Source organism: Haplochromis burtoni, unplaced genomic scaffold (genome assembly GCF_018398535.1).
Source record: "Haplochromis burtoni strain Fernald_Lab_line unplaced genomic scaffold, NCSU_Asbu1 Contig_423, whole genome shotgun sequence".
NCBI classification, from domain to species: domain Eukaryota; kingdom Metazoa; phylum Chordata; class Actinopteri; order Cichliformes; family Cichlidae; genus Haplochromis; species Haplochromis burtoni.
Window position 1 is genome coordinate 412,741 of NW_024582784.1, and position 23,477 is coordinate 436,217.

General features: G+C 40.1%; 1 protein-coding gene across 1 annotated transcript in view; it reads right to left on the reverse strand.

Moving 5' to 3' along the window:
* Positions 1–23,477, reverse strand: part of cachd1 (cache domain containing 1) — a 100,377-nt gene that overhangs the window by 24,522 nt on the left and 52,378 nt on the right. Inside the window, exons 4-10 of the mRNA XM_005945114.2 lie at positions 21,654–21,760; positions 9,876–10,002; positions 7,030–7,174; positions 6,723–6,936; positions 6,485–6,634; positions 3,461–3,730; positions 2,429–2,578 (exon numbers count right to left, since the gene is read on the reverse strand). Coding sequence (XP_005945176.1) covers positions 2,429–2,578; positions 3,461–3,730; positions 6,485–6,634; positions 6,723–6,936; positions 7,030–7,174; positions 9,876–10,002; positions 21,654–21,760 — 1,163 coding nt within the window. The remainder of the gene's footprint in view (positions 1–2,428; positions 2,579–3,460; positions 3,731–6,484; positions 6,635–6,722; positions 6,937–7,029; positions 7,175–9,875; positions 10,003–21,653; positions 21,761–23,477) is intronic.

Below are 23,477 nucleotides of genomic sequence, written 5' to 3' on the forward strand. Positions count from 1 at the left end.
GCAGGACAGGTTTGGATGCGATCCAATCAGAAGTTATCTCTTTCTGCAGCAAGGTCAGACGCACATAATTTAATCAGATGCTGACAAACGGACTGGGTGAAGGGGACACTCCCATGCTCCCAGTTTCTCATGAAAATGTGACAAAATGTGAACGCTTGAGAGAAAGAGAAAAGTCCACATATGGACACATTTTGCATTTGATGTCAAGGAAAATAAGATGCTTTGCAAACTGTGTGGTACAACTTTCACAGGTAAAAACACGTCAAACCTAAACTAGAATTAAAAGAATTTTGATGTCTAAATTATGACTAAACTAAATGACATTTTAGTCAAAAGTTTGCTGTCAACATTAACACTGGTATTTAGCTGTCAATGCATGAGGGAAACATGATTTATAAAAAGGCTATTAAATGCCAGGAAGACTGAAGTCCTCGCCTGTGCCCCTGATATTTATAAACCAGTAAGAATGCTACAGTTTGGGATTCCAGGTGAATCTGGAAACTTGTTTCCATTTATAAAGTAAATACAATCTGAATAAATAAATTATGATATCAAGTAAACTATAGTAAACTATCCGAGGCTTAATAGAGGAACAATCCAAGACTTTAAAGTTAGGAAAGGATCATTTCTGCTGGTTAGGAGAAGGAGACGTCTTTAGTTACTTGTCACACTTTAAAACTTGAAGCATAGCCTTTACCAACATCTTAAATTTCCCTTGTGCAAAATTACAGCATCTAGCCTTGAAAATTGCCCTAGTGGCAAACAGTACTTTGTGGTACTGTGATAAACGGCTCTTAAGAAGCAGTAATCATTCTGGGAGAGACAATAAGCCGTTTTATATGTGCTGGTGTGAAAGGCCTAAAAAAACAAAATCTTGGAGTTTTGTGTTTGTGAGTATTGTATATTTACTGAAAGAGAGTGCAGTGTGTAATTTTAAGATTCACAATTGTGCACTGCGACAACTACAGTGCATACAGTATATACGCACTTCTATTAAATCCATTTTAGAAGCAGACTTGTATACTGGTAAACACATATTCTCCCATATGAGAACGTGTAGCAATATTTTAAATGTACTAATCTGTTTTCAGCTCTGTACTCCTGGAGCTTTTTGTCAGCTGCATGTTTACTTTAAACGTATTTACCTAAACTCTAATTGGCAGCAGACGATTTGAATGCCAGCTAATAACTTTAATGGGACTCATTTGTCAGCGTTTACAGAGTTGGAGCACTAATAACCACGGCACAGTAATAACTTGTAATTTGATGGCATATTTATTACAATAACAGACATTTTAGATGAGGGGGGCAAAAAAAGAGACTCACTGAAAAGCACTCAATTCCCAGAACTGCCAAAAAGCTAATTATTGCTAGCTAATTAATAGTAATAGTAAGAAATATGCTGAACATGTTCACATGCTTTCCCTCAGCTCTCTCGAATTATTACTCTGCCTACGACTCACTCTTTTTAAGCTCCTGAAGCAAAAAAACAAACAAACAAACCACACAAAAGAAAAACCACTTAAGTTATTTTTATTTCTAATAAAAGTGCCTCCACAACGCACATGGGTTAAGAGTTTAGGTTAAATTCAGTTGTACTTTGGCATATTCATTTTATTTATTTATTGCCACCAACATATTTAAAACATATTAAAAACAAATTTTTCTAAAGCCTGATTTTTATTCTTCATGTTTTCAGTTTGTCAGGAAGACAAACTCTTCATCAAATATTCCTTGGTGTAAGTAAAAGGTATCACTTCTAATGCCATTTTGCCATCTAGCAAAACGGTGACTGTTAAATGTCATTTCTGTCCAGGCCCACAGAGCACAACCTAGCCATTTCACAGCACCAGTAATTGAGTCAGAACCCCCTCAGCCGAGGCCAAGACAAACCAAGACCGGACATGAGCGCTATTTGTAATGTGGCGTGGCAATCCACTGAGGCATGGTTCGACAAAGTGAAATGCCAAAGGAATGCCAGTGCTACCTACAAGACGCCAGCTAGCCTAATAAAGCGTAATGCCTGTGGAGGAAGCTGAGACACAAAATGAAGTGTAATTCCATTTAGAAGCAAATAAACAACAAAGTGTGCTTATTTAAAAAACTGACTAGTTTCCTGATTGATATTTGCTGTGCAGGCGAGGCCAAGCAAAAGTGGCAATGTGACACTTGGATTTGCTCCGCTGCGTTTAGCACTACCTGGGAAAACTGTTATTACTGCACATGAAGAGAAAACGAGTCGAGAAGAGATTTGAGGCGGACCACAACAAAAAAGTCTGGCTGTAGGTAATCCTGCCGATTCTTCTGCGATCATGAAAAGACACGTGTGTGTCCTTGTGTGTGTGTGTGCGTGAGTGAGTGACAGAAAGAGACTGGTTTCTGATGAAAAGGTTTGCACTAAGCTGATTACCCCCTCTGTGTGACTCACCTTTGTTGTCAATAAGGAAGGTGTATGACGCGAGCGAGTCTTGATAGTATGTAACATCCTCCAAGATGTACGCCAAGTTCACATCCACCCCAACCACTCCCAGGAGCTGGTTACCAAAATAACATGGCCGGCTCACAGTCATAATAAACCCTGTGGAAAGTACAGGCAACTATGTAAGGTTCACTTCAGGTTTAAGCTTGCCACACTAAGCGCTTTTATGAATGGGTGTAAATAGGTGAATGAGGCGTGTTGTATAAAGCACCTATAAAGTCCTCCAGGAGAGCAGAAAAGCTCTGTATAAGAACCAGTCCACTTATCATTTATATAGTGTGTCAAATCACAGCTGCCTCAAGGCATTTTATATTGTACTTTATATTGTAAATAACATTAAATAATACAGAGCGTACAATAATACAAGATGATCAACGTCTGTAGAGTTTAGCTAGCTGCTCGGCACTGTATTGGCACACGGCACTGAATTGGATAACAACTTAAACTTAGTTATAGCACTTACAGAAAGACATCTACTGCATTTGCATTTTTTACCCACTGCTTTTTAATCCATTATTGCACATTTAAATATGCCATATGACAGAACAAAATCTAGAGTGTGATTAAAGTGGTGGCTGGACTGTTTTACATTTTGAGAAGTTGAGGCTAATAAAAGATTAAATGTGGTGTTAATGCCGTCAAAAAGGTCTCAACTGACCTAAATGTGAGGATTTCAAAGCTAATCAGGAATTAGAGTAACTCAACATGATATTACTTCCTCGTGATAAGTATGGTATCACAATGCAGGGATTTTGTAATAATCCGCACAATGCATTTATCTTTTAATTATATTTACTCACTGCACTGTCATATTAATTTTGTTGCAATAGTGTGTGCCCATATAATGACGTGTTCCTTTTCTTGCCTTATTTACTTATTTACCACTACCATGAGGGTTGACAAAGCAATGGCTGCCAGTTGTGGTTCAGCATCAGTTCAGTATGAAGTTTCCTTTGGTGCAGTTCGGGCCACACTACTCACCATCTCCCATCGGGTCGGTGTAGGGTAGGCTGAAGCGAGCCAGGTCAATCATGCGATTGGGCAGATTGATGTAAAAACGCCCCACTGTCGTTTCCAGGTTGCTCAGTTGGTTCAGCACCATCATGCTGCCCTTGACCACCGGCATTACTGAAGCTCCTGCTGACCCAGACGAGCGGTCTCGGTCAGATGTTCGGTCAACGCCGTACTTCAATGAGTTCTGCTCGGCGAGGTCCCTCAGGAAGGCCAGCTCCTTCAGGCCTGTAATTCCCTCTGCAAGAGGAGGGAGCGGTGTAGAATATGAGCGCAAAAAAAAAAAAAAAAAAAAAAGAGTAGACTCGATGACGGAATTTGTTTGATTTAATCAAGCAGGGATATTAGGAACAAATCCATAGCAGATGGTTTGGCTACAGGACTGTTGGACAGGGTAATTGTGCAAATCAAAAGAGCAGGGAGTGGTTGAAGCGGAGCTAAAAAGAGTAAATAGTTCTTCACTAAAGAGTGCATGACTCAAATTCCTGTTATAAAAAGGCAACCCACTCTTCTTCATGTCCCTACGAGCAACAAGACAATTCCTTGAAGGAGTAGGAGAAGAAGCCACATCCTTTCCACCAAACGGTCAGTTAATTCAAAACAATTTCAAGTTCAATTTTTAGCGCAATGAATCTTCTGGTCATCAGCAATGAGCTTGCGTCATCTGGATCATAACTAACACTGCCATCAAAATTTCAAACTGATTTGCCATCACCAGCGAGCCCTAACTTGTGATCCTGCATCGTGATCTCTATAAGCTTTTACCCGTACAGTCCCATGCATCTGCCAAGCCCAGCTGTCATCTGTCAAGCTCAGAGATTGTGACATAAACGAATCCCTCATCGCTTTAAAGAAAATATACAATTGAGACCTTAATGCACACTTCAGACCATCTTTCCAAGCCTCATAAGGTCATTTAGACGAGGACGAATAACTGTGGCTGGCCCTGACAGCTGTGACATGGAACATTTGGCATCTGACAACCTATTGGGAAGGATAGAGCGAGTATCCAATCGCTGAATGGATTACAGCAGAATTCCTTTTTAATGCCAGGGCTCTGCTCCTGTGATCATTACACTGGGCCTGACAAGGGAGCCAATGCAGCCACGGGTGGCAGTTTCAACCAGAGTGGATTTTTTATCCACTTGTATCTGTTCACTTTAACCTGTGAGGGAAAAAAAATGTTTGCAATCCATCATTCTTTTCACCTCCTTTGTCTTTTGTTTTGTGTGACTGCTATGACCTGACATTAACAAGCTTTTTCATTCAATCTGACACAGGCCTGCACGAGAAAAAAAAAAAGAAATGGTAGATGTGCACCATATACCAACTTGCAAAATCAATGCTCCTTTATGTTTCTACCACTACCAAGAGTACCTTTAAACAGCCTAATATTAGAAGAAATTGAGTTTACTGCAAGATAATTCTGTGAAATCAACACTAATGTGCAACAGTAATGTCCCCCTCAGTTCCCATTTCTTTATAGCTTGGTTTCTTGTAATAATCCTTTGAAAGTTATCTTGACCAATAGTTCCAGTAGGTTTCCAGGCCAGATTCCCTTGTTTAGTTTTTTTAAATGCCAAAGATACCACATTTTGACAAGCATAAAATAATACTTTTGAAGAGCAAAGTGACTCCTGACTACAACTCAAGAACTGTCATATCATATGGAAAGCATCTGAATGGGAATGGCTTCATTTTTTTTAGTATGACAATGATCCCAAACAGCAATAAAAGCATACTGGGATAGAAAAAAAAAGAAAAAAAAGAATGGAACCAGTAATAGTAATATCAGTAATCAGTCATGGGTTGGCCTCTCCAGACTCCAAAGAGCAATAAATGTCCTTCAAAAAGACTAGAGAACTTCTCCTGAAGAGCACTTCTCAGGAATAGAACAATAATAAATGATTATATGATGTGTTTTCATGTATGTTTGCACGTGTCAATGAACTGGTTTTCACAGCAAAACAAACAAATGAGGGGTGACTCAAGACTTGCATGGTACTGTACTATGAACTCACTTGTGGGTCTAAAATCAGGTAATGGCTAAAAATATCTCATATATCAGTGTATTAGTTGGTTAGTAAAGAAGAAAAAGAAGTGTATTCTCTGTTTTGCATGACTAAGGTTTACTTTCCCCCCCGATCAGAAAATATGGCGAGCGGTTTATTTTTAAATAGTGCAACTGTTAGATAGCATCAACATGTCCAGTGGAGATTTGAAACCATATTCTAGCTGACAAGACACTGTTTTGGTCAGAGTATCAGACATTGTTTTGGTAACAGAGGTGGACAACAGAGACAAACACAGGAGACTGCTGATCTCCTTGAACAATCAGCACTACACATTTGGCAGGGGATGCAGGGAATCAGACTCCCACAGCAGGCCTTTCAGCTGTGTGCAGCAGCATCAGCAACAATACAAATGTTTTTTCTGAATATGCAATGCTAATAAACTCAGAGGAGGATAGATTTCTGCATCCTTTTCATCATCTCCCTTTAAAGAGCCAAGGTCCTCTGTCAGTCACACAGAGAGTGAGCAGCACGCTCTTTGAAGTCTCACTCTCTCTGCTCTTAGATGTACCTCATTTCCATTTCTCGATGCAAAAATAATTTGTATTAATGGTGGACTAAAGCAAGCGCAGCAGACACGGGTGTACGTGTGATGCAGAGGGAGACTGGAATTAGGAGGCAGATGGAAGGACAAGGACAAATTTAGAGGAAAAGGAAGCGTACTTACTGCACAGACAGGCACAAACACAGAAAACAAAAAGCCTTTGAGGTTTTAAAAGCACCTCTCTAACCTTCAGTCCCAGTAGAGCCAAAAGGAATGAAGCACCAGATCAAGAAGTGTAGAGAAACAAAGAATACACGTCCAGAGGTACGGTAAATGGAAAAACTGAATTTCATTAACTGTGTCGAATAGTTCCTTATAACAAAAAACCTGACTAAATTAAATGTAAACATTCAGGTGAAAAATAAAGTTTTCACCCACCATTCATGAGAGCATACGTGAGGATCATGACAGAGTTGTTGAGGTGCCGGTTCTCCTGCCGGACCACACTGAGCGTGGCTCTCTTCACCAGCTCCGATGATTCTCGAGACGTGACGCCAGACGACAGGTAAATGATCACCATGTCTGTGGCTGATACACAAACGCATGTTTGCTACTATCAAACTCAGTGATGAAAACATGCCAAATCTACATTAGTGTCTTCTTATCTGAGACTTACTGCTCTGTTTGTTGTGACTGGTGGTGTTTCGAAGCAGCTGGAAGGCCTTCTCGAAGCCAGCTGCATGCTGCGTGGCTCCATCAGACGCCTTGACGTTCGACACAAAGGTGCTCATCTTCCTTTTCGTCTCGCTGGTGGCTGGAGACAGCAGACTTTTGTAACACTGGTCTAGAGAGCAGGAGCGAACGGTCTCTGCCACCGAAAGTACGGAGATCTGGGAAGGAGCAAAAGGGCCATCAAACCAAGAATGATAAGAGATGTAAATACAGATGCCTGATAATGAAGAAAAGCATCCCCTTTCACAAACCTTGTCATGCTCATCTATGGCATTCAGGATAACAAGCGCTGAGTCCTTGGCGATCTGAAGCTGGGTGTCAGTTATGGAGGCTCCGTGGTCGATCATAACCACAATGTGTTTAGACTGTGGACGCACTGCAGAAACGTACACAGGCCTGCACAGGTACACACACAGATACACAAACGGGATATGGACAGATATCAGTTTTAAATTATAAACATACTCGGTTGCCTAGCAGTTTCATAGTTTTAGAGGAAGTCTGGCACCTTCTTCACTCTATGCTGTCATTACAGAGTTGGTAACACTTTATAATACAGTCTGCAACTGTGACATAACTCCCCTGTAATTAAATGGAATTTCAATGAATTTTATTCAAAATTACAATTTAATGATATTCACCTACAAATAGTTAAAGGTAGATACACAGAAATAATAATACTGTAAGTAAATTTAGGCAGTACATAATTAATTGTAAGTAATGTGTAAGTAATTTTACATAGTGCATAACCTCTGGGTGCTTTACAGGAAAAGATACTGCAAGTAATTTTAAGTACTACGTTACTTCTGGGTAATTTTGCAGAAATGCAATAAGACATCCATCATACACATCACAGAATGAATAGTTTATGAAGATGTTAAAAAAATTCATGCCATAATACAGCCTGCAAGCCAAAATGCACATTGTATTAACATGTGAAATGGGATAATATTTATTTTCCTTCAAAATTAGGATGAAATTGCACAGTACTTGTATCATTTCTGTGTCCTTGCCTGTAAAATACCTAAACTTAGGCAACATTTTATTTTACTCATGTACTATGGGCAGGGATAGCTCAGTAGGTAGAGTGGTGGCCCCGTGATCGGAAGGTCGGGGGTTCGACTCCACTGAACAGCTACCCTGAGGTACCCCTGAGCAAGGTACCGTCCCTACACACTGCTCCCCGGGCGCTGCACTGGCGGCTGCCCACTGCTTCACTGGGTGAATGGGTTAAATGCAGAGGAACTATTTCCCTATGGGGACTAACACGCACACTTTACTTTACACTTTTACACTTTACACTATATGAAATTACTTATACATTACATACAAATTATGAAAACTAATTATAGTATAATTATTTTTTGTTTCTTGCACACACCTGATTCGTTACCCTCTTACTCTAGTGTACATATTTTTAAGTATTTGTAAGTAAATATAATTAATTTGCAATTTAAAATAAAATGCATCGAAAGTCTATTTAAATATAGGTGACTCACACTGTTAGTTGTGGACCATATTATTCAATTTTCAATTTTGTTATTTATATAGCACCAAATCACAACAACAGTTGCCTCAAAGCACTCTATATTGTAAGGGAAAGACCCTTCGATAATACAAAGCAAACAGAGAAAAGCCCAACAATCATGACCCCCTATGAGCAAGCCCTTTGGCAACAGTGGGAAAGAAAAACTCCCTTTTAACAGGAAGAAACCTCCAGCTGAACCAGGCTCAGGGAGGGGCGGCCATCCTCTGTGAGCGGTTGGAGATGAGGGGATTACACAGTGTTACCCAACCTGCAGCTATATAAAAAAAGAATCATCCAAAAGTAAGGATGTTTGGTTAATAATGCTTGATTGCGGTTGGGGTTTGAAGAAATATGACAATATTTTGAAATCCAGCAATATGACCTGTCATCAACCTTCTCAAAATAAAAACACTTCATGCTTTTAAACTCAGTGAATAAGGACTAAGAGTCTAAGTCTCAACAAAACAAAACAGGATTTATTGTTTACATCTTACTCCCTCCCCCCCCCCTCCACACACCAACTGAATTTGTTTTGGAAAAGTGAGGCTACAGTTGTCTGACGACCTGCAGCATTTGCTATGGAAAATTGCACCTCTAAAGAACAACTACCACCGTGTGTGGCTGTTGTCGAGTAATGACATGTTTCTTTCAGAAGCAACTCAAGCAACATAGCGTGAAAGCATTGGTTTGGTCTTAAAATACTGCTTACTGCAGCTAAGTTTCCTAAAAAGTTGGGATACTGTGTCAAGTAAAGAAAAGAAAAGAAAAAGAAAGAAAAAAGAACTAAATGTTTAATTAAAAATAGTCCAAACACAGTATATCAAATGTTGAAGATTCGGCTGCATACCGCTCATTGATTTGGTGACACTTGTCATTTGAGGTATCACTGTATGTGTTATGCTTGTATTATACGCAGGTGGAGCTGCAGAACGGTGCAGACTGTAGGGGGTCAGTGGCTCTTTGTGTGTGGTCTGCTGGACAAAGCGACACTAACACGAGTGATGTACTCACAAAGCCTCATTCATACTTGAAGCAAGCCAAGCAACGTCATTTCTCCCATGGCTGGACGCCAAACTCACTGACTTGAACAGCAATGGGAGTAATAAACAACAACAACTCAAAAGGAATAATAAAAAGAAAACAGAGGCCAATGCGAAAAGATGGCTTTCAGCGAGGGGGTGGGGTGGGGGGCGGGGAGAAGGAGAAAAAAACCCCATAACATTGGAGGTGTGAAATTCCAGTAGGCTTTGGTGGTAAAGAGCCACATTCCTACCAATGGCATGTGTGGTCGGGGTGTATGAGGGCAGGATGCCATCAACATGCCCTCTAGGCCACCCCACAGCAACTGGCAGAGGAGGAGGGACGGAAGGCGGGGAGGGGGGTGGAAGAGGGTGAGGAAGATGAATGCAGGAATGAGCTGCCGAAGCATCACACTTGAACAATCTTTTCCATTATTATGTGTGACATTTGCTGACAAAGTGCAAGTTGTACCTATAATCTTATTTATTTACATTGAAAACAGCTGAAGTACAACAACACGTGTTATAAGCGACAGTGGCTGTTCTATACCTGCTGCGGTGCTCGTAGTTTCCTTTACAGTGGAACTTGTGGGCGGGGAAGACTGTGAAAATGCCCTCCTCCGAGCTGAAGTACTGCCACTTTATACCCGGGTTGGACTTCAGGTTGTCTGCCAACACTGCAATAGGGAGAGAGCGAGTGAGAACGAGGAAAAAGAAAAAAGAAAAATACATTACTAAAGCTGAATGGGGAAAATGGGAAAATATGTAGTCAGAAAGTTCAGCATACTTGGAAGCTTTTCTTGTTTGGATTTGGCGTGCAAGTTGTGAGAAACACTACATATTTCAGGAGTGAGACTGCAAGTGAGTGACAAAGCATCTACATGAGAGATCAGCCCTAAAGAAATATGCTACATGATATGTTCATGCATCATTGCAGTGATGTTTTACATTTCAATAACACCTCGACGCCTGATGGCGATGATCATAAAGTGTTGCTGGTCATATTGTCCTGTCCATAGTTCATAAGACTGTATAGCTCTTCCAGGCACTGCATTAAAAACTGAGCATTAAAAATACATCTGACCTGATTTGACCTATAGTATCTCGCATGTTTAACACAATGAGACAGACATGTGCAGCTGCTACAACACAGGACAACATATCTAACAATGCCAGCGCTGTACAGGAGGGAGAGTAGACAGGAAATACTCTCCAGAGAACAACCCTGGATAATCTAAACCGCTGTTGCATGACACTACCTCTCTCTCTCTGTCTCTCTATTACAGGCCTCATTAGATATATACATAACAGATAGAGAAATTCATAACAGATAAATAGGCAGGCTTGCTTACATCTTAACATATGACAAGGACAAATACATCTGTTTAGGCCTGGCTACACCATACACAACTGTGCCAGCATAAATTAATGAAGAACAATTTCAAATTGTTAAACTACTGGTTAAATTTCTTGTATTTGAACTCTGGCTTTTGTCTGAAATTAGAACTCTACTTATGTGATACAGTCTGCTAAACATAACCAAGAATCCTGGGACCGGTCACGTCAGATGGCCCCGCCCCTCTCTGAGCCTGGTTCTGCCGGAGGTTTCTTCCTGTTAAAAGGGAGTTTTTCCTTCTCACTGTTGCCAAAGTGCTTGCTCATAGGGGGTCATATGATTGTCGGGTTTTTCTCTGTATGTATTATTGTAGGGTGTACATTACAATATAAAGCACCTTGAGGCGACTGTTGTTGTGATTTGGCGCTGTATAAATAAAACTGATTTGAATTGAATAGAAAAACAGCTAAATTTGCCCCCTTTAGTCACGATTATACTCAATTATACTTACAGGGACAGCTGGAGTCATAATGTTCAAGGAGTCAATCCTGTTATGCTTCTTTTATACTTCTTGGGCACATGTGTAGTCGATTCACTGTAATGTAAATTCTCCAAGGACGAGCCCGCGTTGTCAGGCAGACATGTGGACGCCTACAATTCCAATCGCACTCACTGTCGAACAGCAAACATTTATGCCACCCTGACCCAAGCGGAGCCTCACAGGCCTGTAAAGCATAGCTAAGGCTTCAGAGGCACTACTGACCTATTCACCAGCCTACTGTGATAACACTGTGTGAACTGTGTTTATATTTTTAATCAGAAGAAATTAATACAAAATACTTTTTTTTTTTTAAGAACATGCTAAAATTGGCTATTTGCATCATTACTAACCCACAATAATTATAAGGTTTTGGGGGGTGGGGGTGGGGGAAGTAAAAAGATACACATACTATTTTATATTTTATATATTTTATGTGAGCATATAAATAATATTAGCTGTTATTATACGTTAGCGGATATATTGTTAGCAAAATATTTTACTTCCCTAATGTCCTCACCAACCCTGAGAACTCCAGTATTGGACAGACTCTAGAAATAACAGCCAAATACAACCTCTGCAGAGGCCTGAAGCCTATTTGCTTAAAACTAACAGAGTGATTTTTTTTAAACTGGGTCACAAAGTCAACAGTATCTTCACAGAGACCCCATCACAAAGCCAACAACTTCCTTTCCACTGACTGCAACACAAAACGGCCTTTCACAATGAGGCGTGGGGTGGGGGGTGGGATGAAGCTAGTGAGACACAAATAGAAACTTTGGGTCCTTCGCAAGGCAAAAAACAGAGACAGAGAAGAAATAGACCGTAACCATCAAAGTAGGCTTCATTAAAATAATACAATGCAGCTGTTAAAACAGCGTTTGATTGATTAAAATACAGGAATGCAGACCAGCCGTGGTGAATCCAATCAGCCTCAGTGTGCCAAAGGAACTAACAATACTATTATAAATGAACAGTCCTCCTAGTGTACATTTACATTTGGCAGCAGACTGAAGGAAGTAAGTAACACAAATGGCCATTTTGAACAACTACTTTGGTTTTATGAGCCACGCAAGACTACAATCCTTTTTTTCTTTGTAAAGACTTTAGTCTTACTGGAGTGTTTACTTTTTTAGCAAGAAATAAAAAAAATGATTGTGGTTTTGTTAGCAGCTCTACTTTCTCACCAGCCATTTTGCCATTTTGCTGACTAATTCTTGTTATTTGTAAGATTTTTTCCATTACCTCAAATTGGATTTAAAATTACTTGTTAATTATAGCTACAGTCTTTCCCAGACATGCCAACTACCAGCCATTGCATGTCAGCTGGGTTTCTATGATCCCCAAAATGTGGTTCTTGGCTTGTGATCACATTAAATTAATCACCTGCTAAAGAGAACCTGTTTTGACCTTCTCCAACCTTCCAGATACATTACAAACCACAGTTGTTTTCCCTCCTCTAAGGGTGGGACGGAAAAAAAACCCCAAGCCAAATGTTCAACTAACGCTTAAACAAGTTACAGAAAACAGATAAATCAGAGAGCTGCTGTGAAACTGTCCAAGGGTCAAACATTATAAACTTCAACGCCAGGCTACATTTACTTTGCGAGGAACGTCTTTTTGGAGACATAGCAGGTTTGCCAATCATACATCATCCCTGCCCAGCCACTCCATCCGTCTCTCCGGGCTTCACATAAACAGGAACCACTCAGTTGTGTTGACAGTGGAAGAAGGGTTCTGTATACATCTGTCAGGCTACAGTACCATTCTGCCACAAATGTTTAGATCTTCCTATTGAGACAAGCTAAGAAACTGGAACTCAATGAAAGCCATTCCTCCAATCTTACTACTCTTGACTATCAGCAAATGACCTCACTTACTATGATCCAGATATTACACTTCCAGTGGCACTCTCCAAAGTGTATCCTCATTCTAGCCCCACTTTAATATATTTCTTTTTGAGGAGATTGTAGGAGAACTTTTTAAAATGCTTTCACAGCAGCATTTATTTCCTGTGAATTTCTGTTTTCTTTACTTACAAAAGTTATTTGGTAGAAAAGTATGTAAGAATGCAAATGTTTGACTATAGCACACATTAAATGGTCTGTAGCCTGCCAGTTTGAGTCAATGAGGTCTGAGTGCAAAATCAGCTCCAGCTAATCCAGAAGTCAAGTGATTTCACAACTAGTGACTGCTCCTGCTCAGCTTCCTGTGCTTTTCTCAGGCAGCACACTCCCCTTAACCACACAGACACTTTCTCATTATTGTATATACTAGAATGCAAACCATGCAAACTATGGAAAATGTTTAGATTTCTCCTGTTTAGTAAATATTATATGTACTGTGTTTTGTGTGAGAATTAAAGTATTTCCTAAAGGTGGGAACAATGACATACAACTGCTGCAAGCAGAGGTGGGTAGTAACGAGGTACATTTACTTACGTTTTAGAAGAACATATTGTTTTACCTTCATTGCACCATACTTTTTACTTTTACTTGAGTACATTTGTGAAGAAGAAACACTACTTTTACTAAGTTATATTTGACTTACTACTTTTTAAAAAGAATTAATTTCACACATTGGATAATACTACTAATAATGGATCATGCCGCCTGGAGGCTACCTGTAACTCTTTCACCAATCAGACGTAGCCATGCAGTCTCATGACCAGATATAAAAGGCAGGCAGAGCAGCCCAAGCCTTTCAAACTAGTGGACACAGACTGAAGAAACACATCAAGAAATGGCAGAGGCAACTGTCTGCACCAAAACTGAAGAGGATGAACACCCTTGGCCGCATATACAAAGCATGTTTCGCTTTAAAGGAGTACAAAAGAACAGCTATATAATGCGATGTCTTCTGTGTGAGCCAAAACAAACCGACATTTCAGCGTACAAAAACTCAACATCTAACCTGAGGAAACATGTCACAGTAAGTTTGGTCTAAATGTCTTTTTAGCTATGCTTAAGTGGTTAACACATGCATTAAATGGCTGAATTTAATGACCTAATAATTTCATTCTGGTGTGTTGCGGTGAGGGCACTGGTCCTCGAGGACTGGAGCTTTGCACCCATGGGTTGTAGGATCACAGTCTTAGGCCTTGTCCACATTAAAAATTAAATTATTTTTAAAAATTGTGCATATCCAGAATCACTCCCTTTCTCTCCTAGAAAAACATTAGAATAGTAATTAAGCTGGTTTAATATTTTTCTTTTCTCCACAAGTGACTTTTGTCTCAACTCTTTCTTCAAAGAACTACAGTTATTAAGGTGTAGAAGTTTATAAAGATTATAAAGGTTCTAAACATTTTTTGAAGCAAAATCTATTGACTAGCACTGCTTAGCCTTGCATATGTTCTTATTTTTAACTTAAACTGGAATTATTTTTTGTGTGTGTGTGTGTGTGTGTGGAAACTCACTTAATGTAGGCACGACTTTGGTTTCTCTTCCCTTTCTGTTGTGTTTGGGTCAAATCTGACTGATTTACAACTTAAAACACACAAATATTGTGTTTTACATCTGATTGCCTCATGATACCTTCCACACTATGCACTTGAACGTATAAAAGTGATGATCACCTCTTTGAATTTTGAGTGTTTTAATCAACATCTGTTAGGACTTCTATTAGCACACATGGTGTTCCTGTTCAAAAGTGACCAACATAGAAAAGGAATGGGAATCCACCCACTGAACTGAATTTGGTGGTGAAAAATGGTTTTTGTGCTAGTTGAACTCTCCAGTTTCATTCATCCCCCACCCCTTACTGTAGCACTCCCAGACAAAATTGAGTGGTCTGTTTTAACAGCTCTTAAATTAGCATAACAAACATTTTTCACCACCAAATTCAGTTCAGTGGGTCGTTAGTGGGCCATTCAGTAGGTCGTTCAGTGGGTCTTTCATTTGGTCATTCAGTGGGCCGTTCAGTCAATGGCGGTGGGGAGGTGAACACAACAGGAGGGTTAAAAATATGGGAACATTGTTTTTTAAAAAGTGTATAGAAATTGCTTAGTCACATGTAGTTTCATGGTCTATTTTTTCTGCCAACAGAGGGTTCATGCCACCAAAATGAAGATGTATACAGAATTAATGGACAGAAAACGAAAGTCGTCCTCTTCTACCGAGCCACCTATGAAGAATGCAAAACTTACAGATTCTTTCACTGGCTCTAGGCGGGTAACACAAGCAACGTTTGACAAGCTTCTGCTTACGTTTGTATGTGAAGCCAACCAACCATTTTCTATAGTTGAGACATCGTCCTTCAAGACTATGATGGAAACCTTGCAAACTCAGTGTACAGTAATGACAAGGAAAACATTGTGCTCAAAAATACAAGAAGCTGCGAAGAACATGAAAAGCATAATCATCAAAAAACTGAGCACTGTGAACTATGTTGCTACCGCAACAGACTGCTGGTCTGCCAGACAGCATAGCTACTTGGGAGTGACTTGTCACTGGATAGATGACATCTCTTTTGAAAGGCATTCTGCTGCACTAGCTTGTAGACCTCTTAAAGGTTTGCATACATTTGATGTTCTTGCTGCAGCATTAGAAGAAATCCATTCAGAGTATCACATCAGAGAAAAAGTGACCAGGACGACAGTGGTTCAAATTTCTTGAAGGCCTTTCAATTATATGGTGAGGAGAAAGAGGAAGAAACAACCAAATGGCAGGAGGATGGTGGGTCTATCCTTGATGATGCAGAAGACAGTGAGTTAGAGGTGGAGTATCAAGATGTCTTTGCTGTTTTGAATGACAACACAGGTCTGGAGTACCAGCTTCCAAGGCACCAAAAGTGTGCGTGTCATCTACTCAATCTTATATCAACAGTTGATGCCACTGCTGCAGAAGCTACCAATAATACATACAAGAGGCTGTCTCAGTCTGCTTTTGCAAAATGTCATGCTCTGTGGAATAAAACCAGCAGGTCAATCGCGGCTTATGAAACAGTGGAACGTGAGTGCAAGATGCAGTTTCTTTGACCCAATCAGACTCATTGGAGCTCCCTGTTCCTTGCTGTGGAAAGACTTGTGCACATTCATAAAGAGCAAGGAGAGAAAGCAATCTGCAATGTTTGCACGGCATTAAAGATAAACATGTGAGTTGATGGAACTGGTTTTTAAATATTAATGGGTGAATCCACCCTTTATTTTAAGTGACTTTGAGACTGACAAATGTGAATATTACTTCTCAATTACTTATACCTTTACTGTCTTATTTAGCAATCATTTGCAAATTTTACAGACAATGCACAGCTATTACATTGTTGTAGAAATGGCTGTGACTTCTGTTTTTACACCTTTTTTAGGTTCAATCCTGCTGAAATGGGATTTTTGGTTGAGTACACTGCTGTGATGAAGGCCGTTGCCATGGCCCTTAACATCCTCCAAGGGGAATCATCTGTGCACATGGGTTTCTTGCTGCCAACACTTTACCAGTTGCTGGAGAAGCTGAGGAGGCTGGAGTCATTTTGCAAAATGTGTAGACCTCTTGTTGATGCGCTGCGGGACCGGATCCAGAAACGTTTTGAAGAAATAATGAAAGACCCTGAGCTGATTGCAGCTGCAATACTTCTACCAAGATTCAGAACATCCTGGTCCACAGAGGAAAGCACCTTAAAAGCTGGTATACTTATCCATTAAATTGTGAGCCACTAGATATTGACTTATAATGACTTTCCTTGTTACTGTAACTTGGGATTATAGTGTTAGTTAGAAACAAACATCTCCGGTGTGATAAAAATCTTTCACCAGTAGCTCGGCAGTCTAAACAGCACAGTATTGCACAGACCTAACCATACATCTTTCCACAGGTCTGAACTTTATCAGAAATCAACTAGACACAGAGCTGGATGAGGCCAGCACAAACAGCAGCCTATCTGACGAAGATGCCTTCTTTGGATCCAAGGGGTCAGGAAAGCCAGAAGCAGGGGAGCTGGAGAGGTACCTTTCATGTCCATTCACTGGAGGTGTGGATCTATTGCATAGCTTTCCTCACATCAAGAAGCTGTTGATCAAAGTCAATACAGCTCTTCCTGCATCTGCAGCCTGTGAGACTTTTTAGTCAGGCAGGACTCCTGTTCACTGCCAAACAGTCACAGCTTCACAGCAAGAACCTTGAGAGCCAACTGCTGCTGAAGCTTAACCATCATTTCACTGAGTGACGAAACTATTTATGGGAAAGTGAGCCCTCTTGTATGTACGTCACATCGTGGAAGTTTGTATTTGTCTTTTATAATTGGTTTTAATCTGATTTTAGTGTAGTTTTTATTTGCATCATTTTATTCTGTTTGTATTGCATGTTTTTAGTGTTGTTATAGGTATTTTAGTATACAAAGAACATTTTATAGTTTTGTTAGAACTGTGTTTATCTATTCCTGGTGAATTTTAGTGCAGATGTTTGTTTTGTTTCTTTTTTTTTTTTAAATTTAGTTTTATTCCTGCTGTCCACATTGGGGAATAAACTTTTGCTGATTAGACCTGTCGCATCTCTGTGCCCTGTGTTTCTGATTCGCTTGCTCCCTCTTTGTATTTAAAAGAACCACCCCTAGTCTGACATTCTTTAGCTCTAGTGTCTACACACATATGTTGAAGTTGCCTTGCTCTAATGTTTTCTCGGAGGCAACCATTTCCATCTTGTCACTGGAAATGGTTTGCACTGTTCATATATTCATTTACTGTAGGTATTGGTTAAAAAAGCTTTGTTGTTAAAAACTAATCTGGAAATTAGAATTGTTGTGCCTTATTTTGTTAATGGTTTTACATATATTCTATTTGAAAATACTAAAATTTGTGCATTTCTTTAATCAAACTAAAAAAAACAGACATTACAACCAGTTACTCAGTACTTGAGTAGTCTTTTCCAATCCAATCAAATTTGGATGGCGACTTTTCACTTTTACTTGAGTATCATACGACATGTCGTAATTAGTGTCATAATTAGTTTAGCTAAAGTCATATGAATGCTATGTAAGTAGAAGAAAACTGTTATTCGCCAGCTTGTCAAAGATGGCAGATTGCCTCTGGCATGCTAAATATGAGTCAGTATATACAGTTGCACTTAAGTTTAAAGACAGAGTTAAAGGTGCTGAAAGAATATCGGTATGTACAAGTGTGCATATACTTCAGATTGATGGATGAATTGTTGTCACATGGCATCTTTAACCTAGACAGTGGCTATAACTTCTTAAAAGACAGCCTACAAAAACACAATTCAGACAAAGGGCCGAAAATGGATTACTCCAACTTGTTGGTACTGATATCTCCAAATCCATCCACCATCTTTCCCTTCAATTCAACAGAAAATGGAAGGTAGGAGGAGAGAGAAGGGACAAAATACAATAAACTCTCCAATCAGCCCTCACTCCTCCTTCCTCTAACTTCATTTATCATTCTCTCCCTCTCAATTATCCCTTGCTCTCACCCACACGGGCCCTCCCTCCCCTCTGTGGCTGCTTGTTTAGACTGGGCCAAGACAAATGGAAGGGAATGAATACACTGAGAGTGTGGGGGTCAATGAGGGCTGAATGTGGTGGTGGTGGGGGGGAGGGGTAACATGAACTTGTCGTGACTGACTCGTAAGGAAAATAAAACCCTGACGATGGTGACGTGTTATGAATGGCAGTCATTATGAATGGTTTACAAAAAAAGTACCAGGGTGGGATATTTGGGGAGGGAAAAAGCAATTGGGTAAAGGCAGCAATGAGATGACGGAGATGGGTTATATCCATGGTTTGACTCAGATATGTGGCTAAGTAAGTTAAGAAGTCCTCAGGAAATTTTTGGGATTTTGCAGCAAACATTAGATTAGAAAATATCAATTTGTAGAGCCAAATCTAGGAAGCTTTGAGTAGTAATAATTAGAGATGGCACGATACCACTTTTTTATGTCCGATACCGATACCGATATCATAAATTTGGATATCTGCCGATACCGATATGAATCCGATATAGTGTTTTTTAATCAACAAAACTGTTTTTTAAAATATCTTGCTGCATTTTGCAAGTCTGCAAGTTCATACTCAAGTTTAAAACAACAACTACACTAAAGCTATTCTGTTATACCTGTATACAAAAAAAATATTTCATAGTTCAGCAATACTGATCAATCTAATAAACTTAGACCTACACCATCCTCCCTATTCTGGTATTTTAAAGAGTACTTAGCGTAAATATTAAGCAACCTAACTAATAGGGTTCCAACTCCCAGCAACAACAAAAATAAATAAATAAAAAATAGGGAACCACCCCTCACGCTCCACCTCATGATGCTTAATCGACGTAATCAACCTTAATTTGATGCAGTGTGAAAAAAAATGCACAGAAATCAATTATTTTTCAAGAAATATTAAATAGATTCAACATCTTTCTTCAACAAAATTGCAGACTGCACAGATGGTACCTTCCCAAAGGAAAAAGTACTATAGCTTACTAGGGTATATATATTAGACTTAATAGTCACTATATACAGTAATTGACTTCTATTCATTTTACATCAAATTAAAACTTTGGGTGTCAGATAATTATTTATTAAAAGCTCGACATTTTAAATGAGAATAAGAAAGAAAAGTATGTCTTTGTGCCCCCTTTTCCCAGTTAATGCCCTATCGGCCCCCCTGGCTAAACTTTGCTAGATCCGCCCCTGCACAGTTACCAGCCGTCAGCTACGTAGAAAAAGATCCTGGAGTAGAAAGTAATATTAAATACATTCTAACAACAGCTGATCAAGCTTAAACGCGCTGCTGTTGTTTATCCGCTGGTTTCCTCTTTCTGGTGCAAAGTGGGCCAAAAACAAACCAGAGAGATGGACTCGCGACAGAAAAGCCGATCAGCTGATCATTTAAGCAGTTTCACGATTGAAGTAGCAGCCGGAGAGTGAGAGGCAGTCGCTTGTTAAGCTTAACGCAGGAATGCTTTACAAACATTCAGAGATGGACTTACACACTTGCTTTACTTCTCTCGGGGATAACTTTGTCGGAGATGAAATGCCGGGTTGCTAGCGAAGCTCCACATGCTATCCAGACCACCGACAGGTCCCGCATGCCACAGCCGCTCTATCACGTGATGCATACTGCTCCGACGTGCTAACGTTCTGAGGTGAGTTACGCGTGTTGCAAGTTTTGTGAGGTGCTTTCGTGATATTTAATGGATCGGATTACATTTTTTATTTTTCTCCGATATCCGATCCAGTAATTTAGGTCAGTATCGGACCGATACCGATACGTAATATCGGATCGGTCCATCTCTAGTAATAATTATTACTCCCAATTCCGCACGATACTGGCTCCGCAGAGTTGTTGCTAACACAGTCGCCTAACAAATAAAAGATCTCTGCTTCAGTTAGGGGAGGAGACCCAAAGCCTTTTGGGGTTGTGTCAGGAAGGACTAGCTACTAGGGCAACCCGTGACTAAGGGGCATTATGTGGACATAATAAATGAATGCATTTTTAATTGTTTGTTTTTTTAAATTGGAAGTTAAATTGATCATTACAACTGGTCAACACAACATTGGATGGCAATATTTTTAAAATACTTGTAAAAACGTCTCTCAGTGATCAGTGAGATTTACCTCTAAGGCCAGCAAAAAATGAAAGTGCAGCTCACTGAATAGCTGGAAGTGATTTTAACAAGTGACTGAGTAAAACTGTAAAGTTAATAGACATCAGGAAACAGGTTCAATATTCTGGAGTCTGTGCATATACTTCTTTTCTGGAAATAGAGAGCGCATGCTAGGGAGCAGAACTGGGGAAAACAAAGCAGCAGGAGGAAAGTTGCCTTTGCCTGCCTTTAGTCAATTTTGTCCATTTTATTTTTAATCAAATGCAGAAAGACATGCAGTGCAGACACATATGGGAGTTTTATGTGGTAGTATTCTGCAATGTGCTTATGCAATTTGGAACAAGGCAGGGAGAATGCCATAAAACTACTTTCCATCACTTCTAATAGCTACAAGGGGAGTGTCGAGGTTGCGTACAGCATGTGTGCAATTGCATACGATTGCACCCGATTTATGTGAGCTGATGAAAACAAAACTGAGAAGCCTTTTTTCAACAGGATGATAACACATAAAGTGCGAGTACAACTGCAGATGAGAGATCAAAGTCGAACAGAGTGCTTTGGACACAGACAGCTTATTATTTTAATCTGACATCAATTATATATTTTTTAAAAACACTGCAGAGGCAAAGAACACACATTCTTAATTTAAAAACTGGGTACCATGGCAACTGCTGGCAAATGATTGCCTGCTTCAAATAAAGTCAAAAAATGGCTTTTAAAAGTTTGAATGCTTTAAAAGCTGTTTGTGTCTGTGTGTAATTTGTTAAAGCAGGCCAGCTCATGGACTACCAAATGATAGTTCCCTCATTGGATCTGTATGTACCGTGTGTGTTGTGTGGGTGGGTGTGTGTGTGTGTGTGTGTGTGTGTGTGTGTGTGTGTGTGTGTGTGTGTCAACAGACCTGAGTTGAGGTCCCGTCCAGGGTTGAAAGCTCGGTTGTTGACGGTGGGGGAAAGTCTGTCACAGCAGATGGTCTTGGAGACATTGATATTGAAGTTTCCATCAAACCTAAATGCACACAAACAGGCAACATTTGAGAATTTATAGAGCGTGTGTCCAACTCATTTGTTGGTGGAGCTGCTCTGGCTTTTCTCTCAGCACAGATTTACAACTGCTCCACCACTTTACTTCCTATAAAACGAAAACCTGCAGATGTGCACACAGAGCTCATCAGACTTTAGAGAATTGCTTGTGGGCCTGCTAAATATTGATATTTACCAAGATTGCACAATTAATAAAAGATATACGGCATGTGGAGTCATAAGATCAATGAACATGAAACGTCAGCTGAAATGAACAGACTATGCTTTCTTATATTTGAGCTACACTACATCACTAACTGAATCATTTGTTGCTCAGACCTCACACTAAAGCTGAAGTTTCAGCTAGTGAACAATACTTTCCATGGAAAACTGCTTGATTCCCGCTTTTTCCTCTAACAAAGCTAATGCCCAGTTCCCTGAATACATATGAATGTGATTCTAAGAAGGGCCGTCGGCCTAATTGGATGATTCAAAGCATCTGTTAAAGCGCCCCAACGTCTGCTGTTTGTCTCCATGTCAGACGTTTCATTTTTCCCCTCATTCCCCCCCAGTGTCATTTTGAACAAAACACTACAGTGACCACAGTGAAAATGCAGCTTTTCTGTGGTTGTGGAATACACACTTACCAGCCACTTTGTTAGTTACACCTGTTCAACTGCTTGTTACTGCAAACATCTAATTAGCCAATCACACAGCAGCAACTCAACATGCTTAGGCAAGTAGACATGGTCAAGGCGACTTAATGAAGTCCAAATCAACCATCAGAATGGAGAAGAAAGGTGATTTAAGTAACTACAAAAAAGACATGGTTGTTGGTGCCAGACCCACTGTCCTGGGTATTTTAGAAACTGCTGATCCACTGGGATTTTCCCCACACTGCCACCCTACGGTTTACAGAGAATAATCTGAATAAGAGAAAAAAATCCAGAGTGTGCCAGTTTGCTGAGCGAAAATGCCATGGTGACATCAGAGTAGAATGGTCAGACTACTTTGAGCTGATAGGAAGCCAAAAGCAAGCTACAACTTAAGCTGCACGCTGAACCTTGAAGCAGATGAGCTACGGCTGCAGAAGACCACACAGATTGCTACTCCTGTCAGCTAAGAACAGGAAACTGATGCTGCAGCTTGCATAAGCTCACAAAAATTGGACAGAAAAGTGTGAAAACATTGCCTGTTCGGATGAGTCTCGCTTTCTACTGTGACATTCAGATGGCAGGGTCAGAATTTGACATAAACCACACGAAAACACGAATCTATGCTGCCAGGCTAATGATAGTGGTCGTGTAATTGTGTGGGGGATATTTTCTTGGCACACTTTGAAGCACTGAGCACCAACTGAGCATCATTTAAACACCACATTCTACCTACATATTGTTCCTGACCGTCAAACCCCTTATGAGCACAGTGTACCCATCATCTGATGGTTACTGCACTTAAACATGCCAAGTCACAAAGCTCAAAGCATCTCAGTCTGGTTTCTTGAACACATGAGCGCCGTTGGGATGTGGCATAAAGGGAGATTCACAATATGGATGTGCAGCCAACAACTCCGCAGCAACTGTGTGATTCTATCGACTCAATATGGATCAAAATCCATGAGGAATGTTTCCAGCATCGTGTGGCATCTGTGTGAAGAAGAAAGGAAGGCAGCTCTGAAAGCAAAAAATGTGTGAATGGGGGGG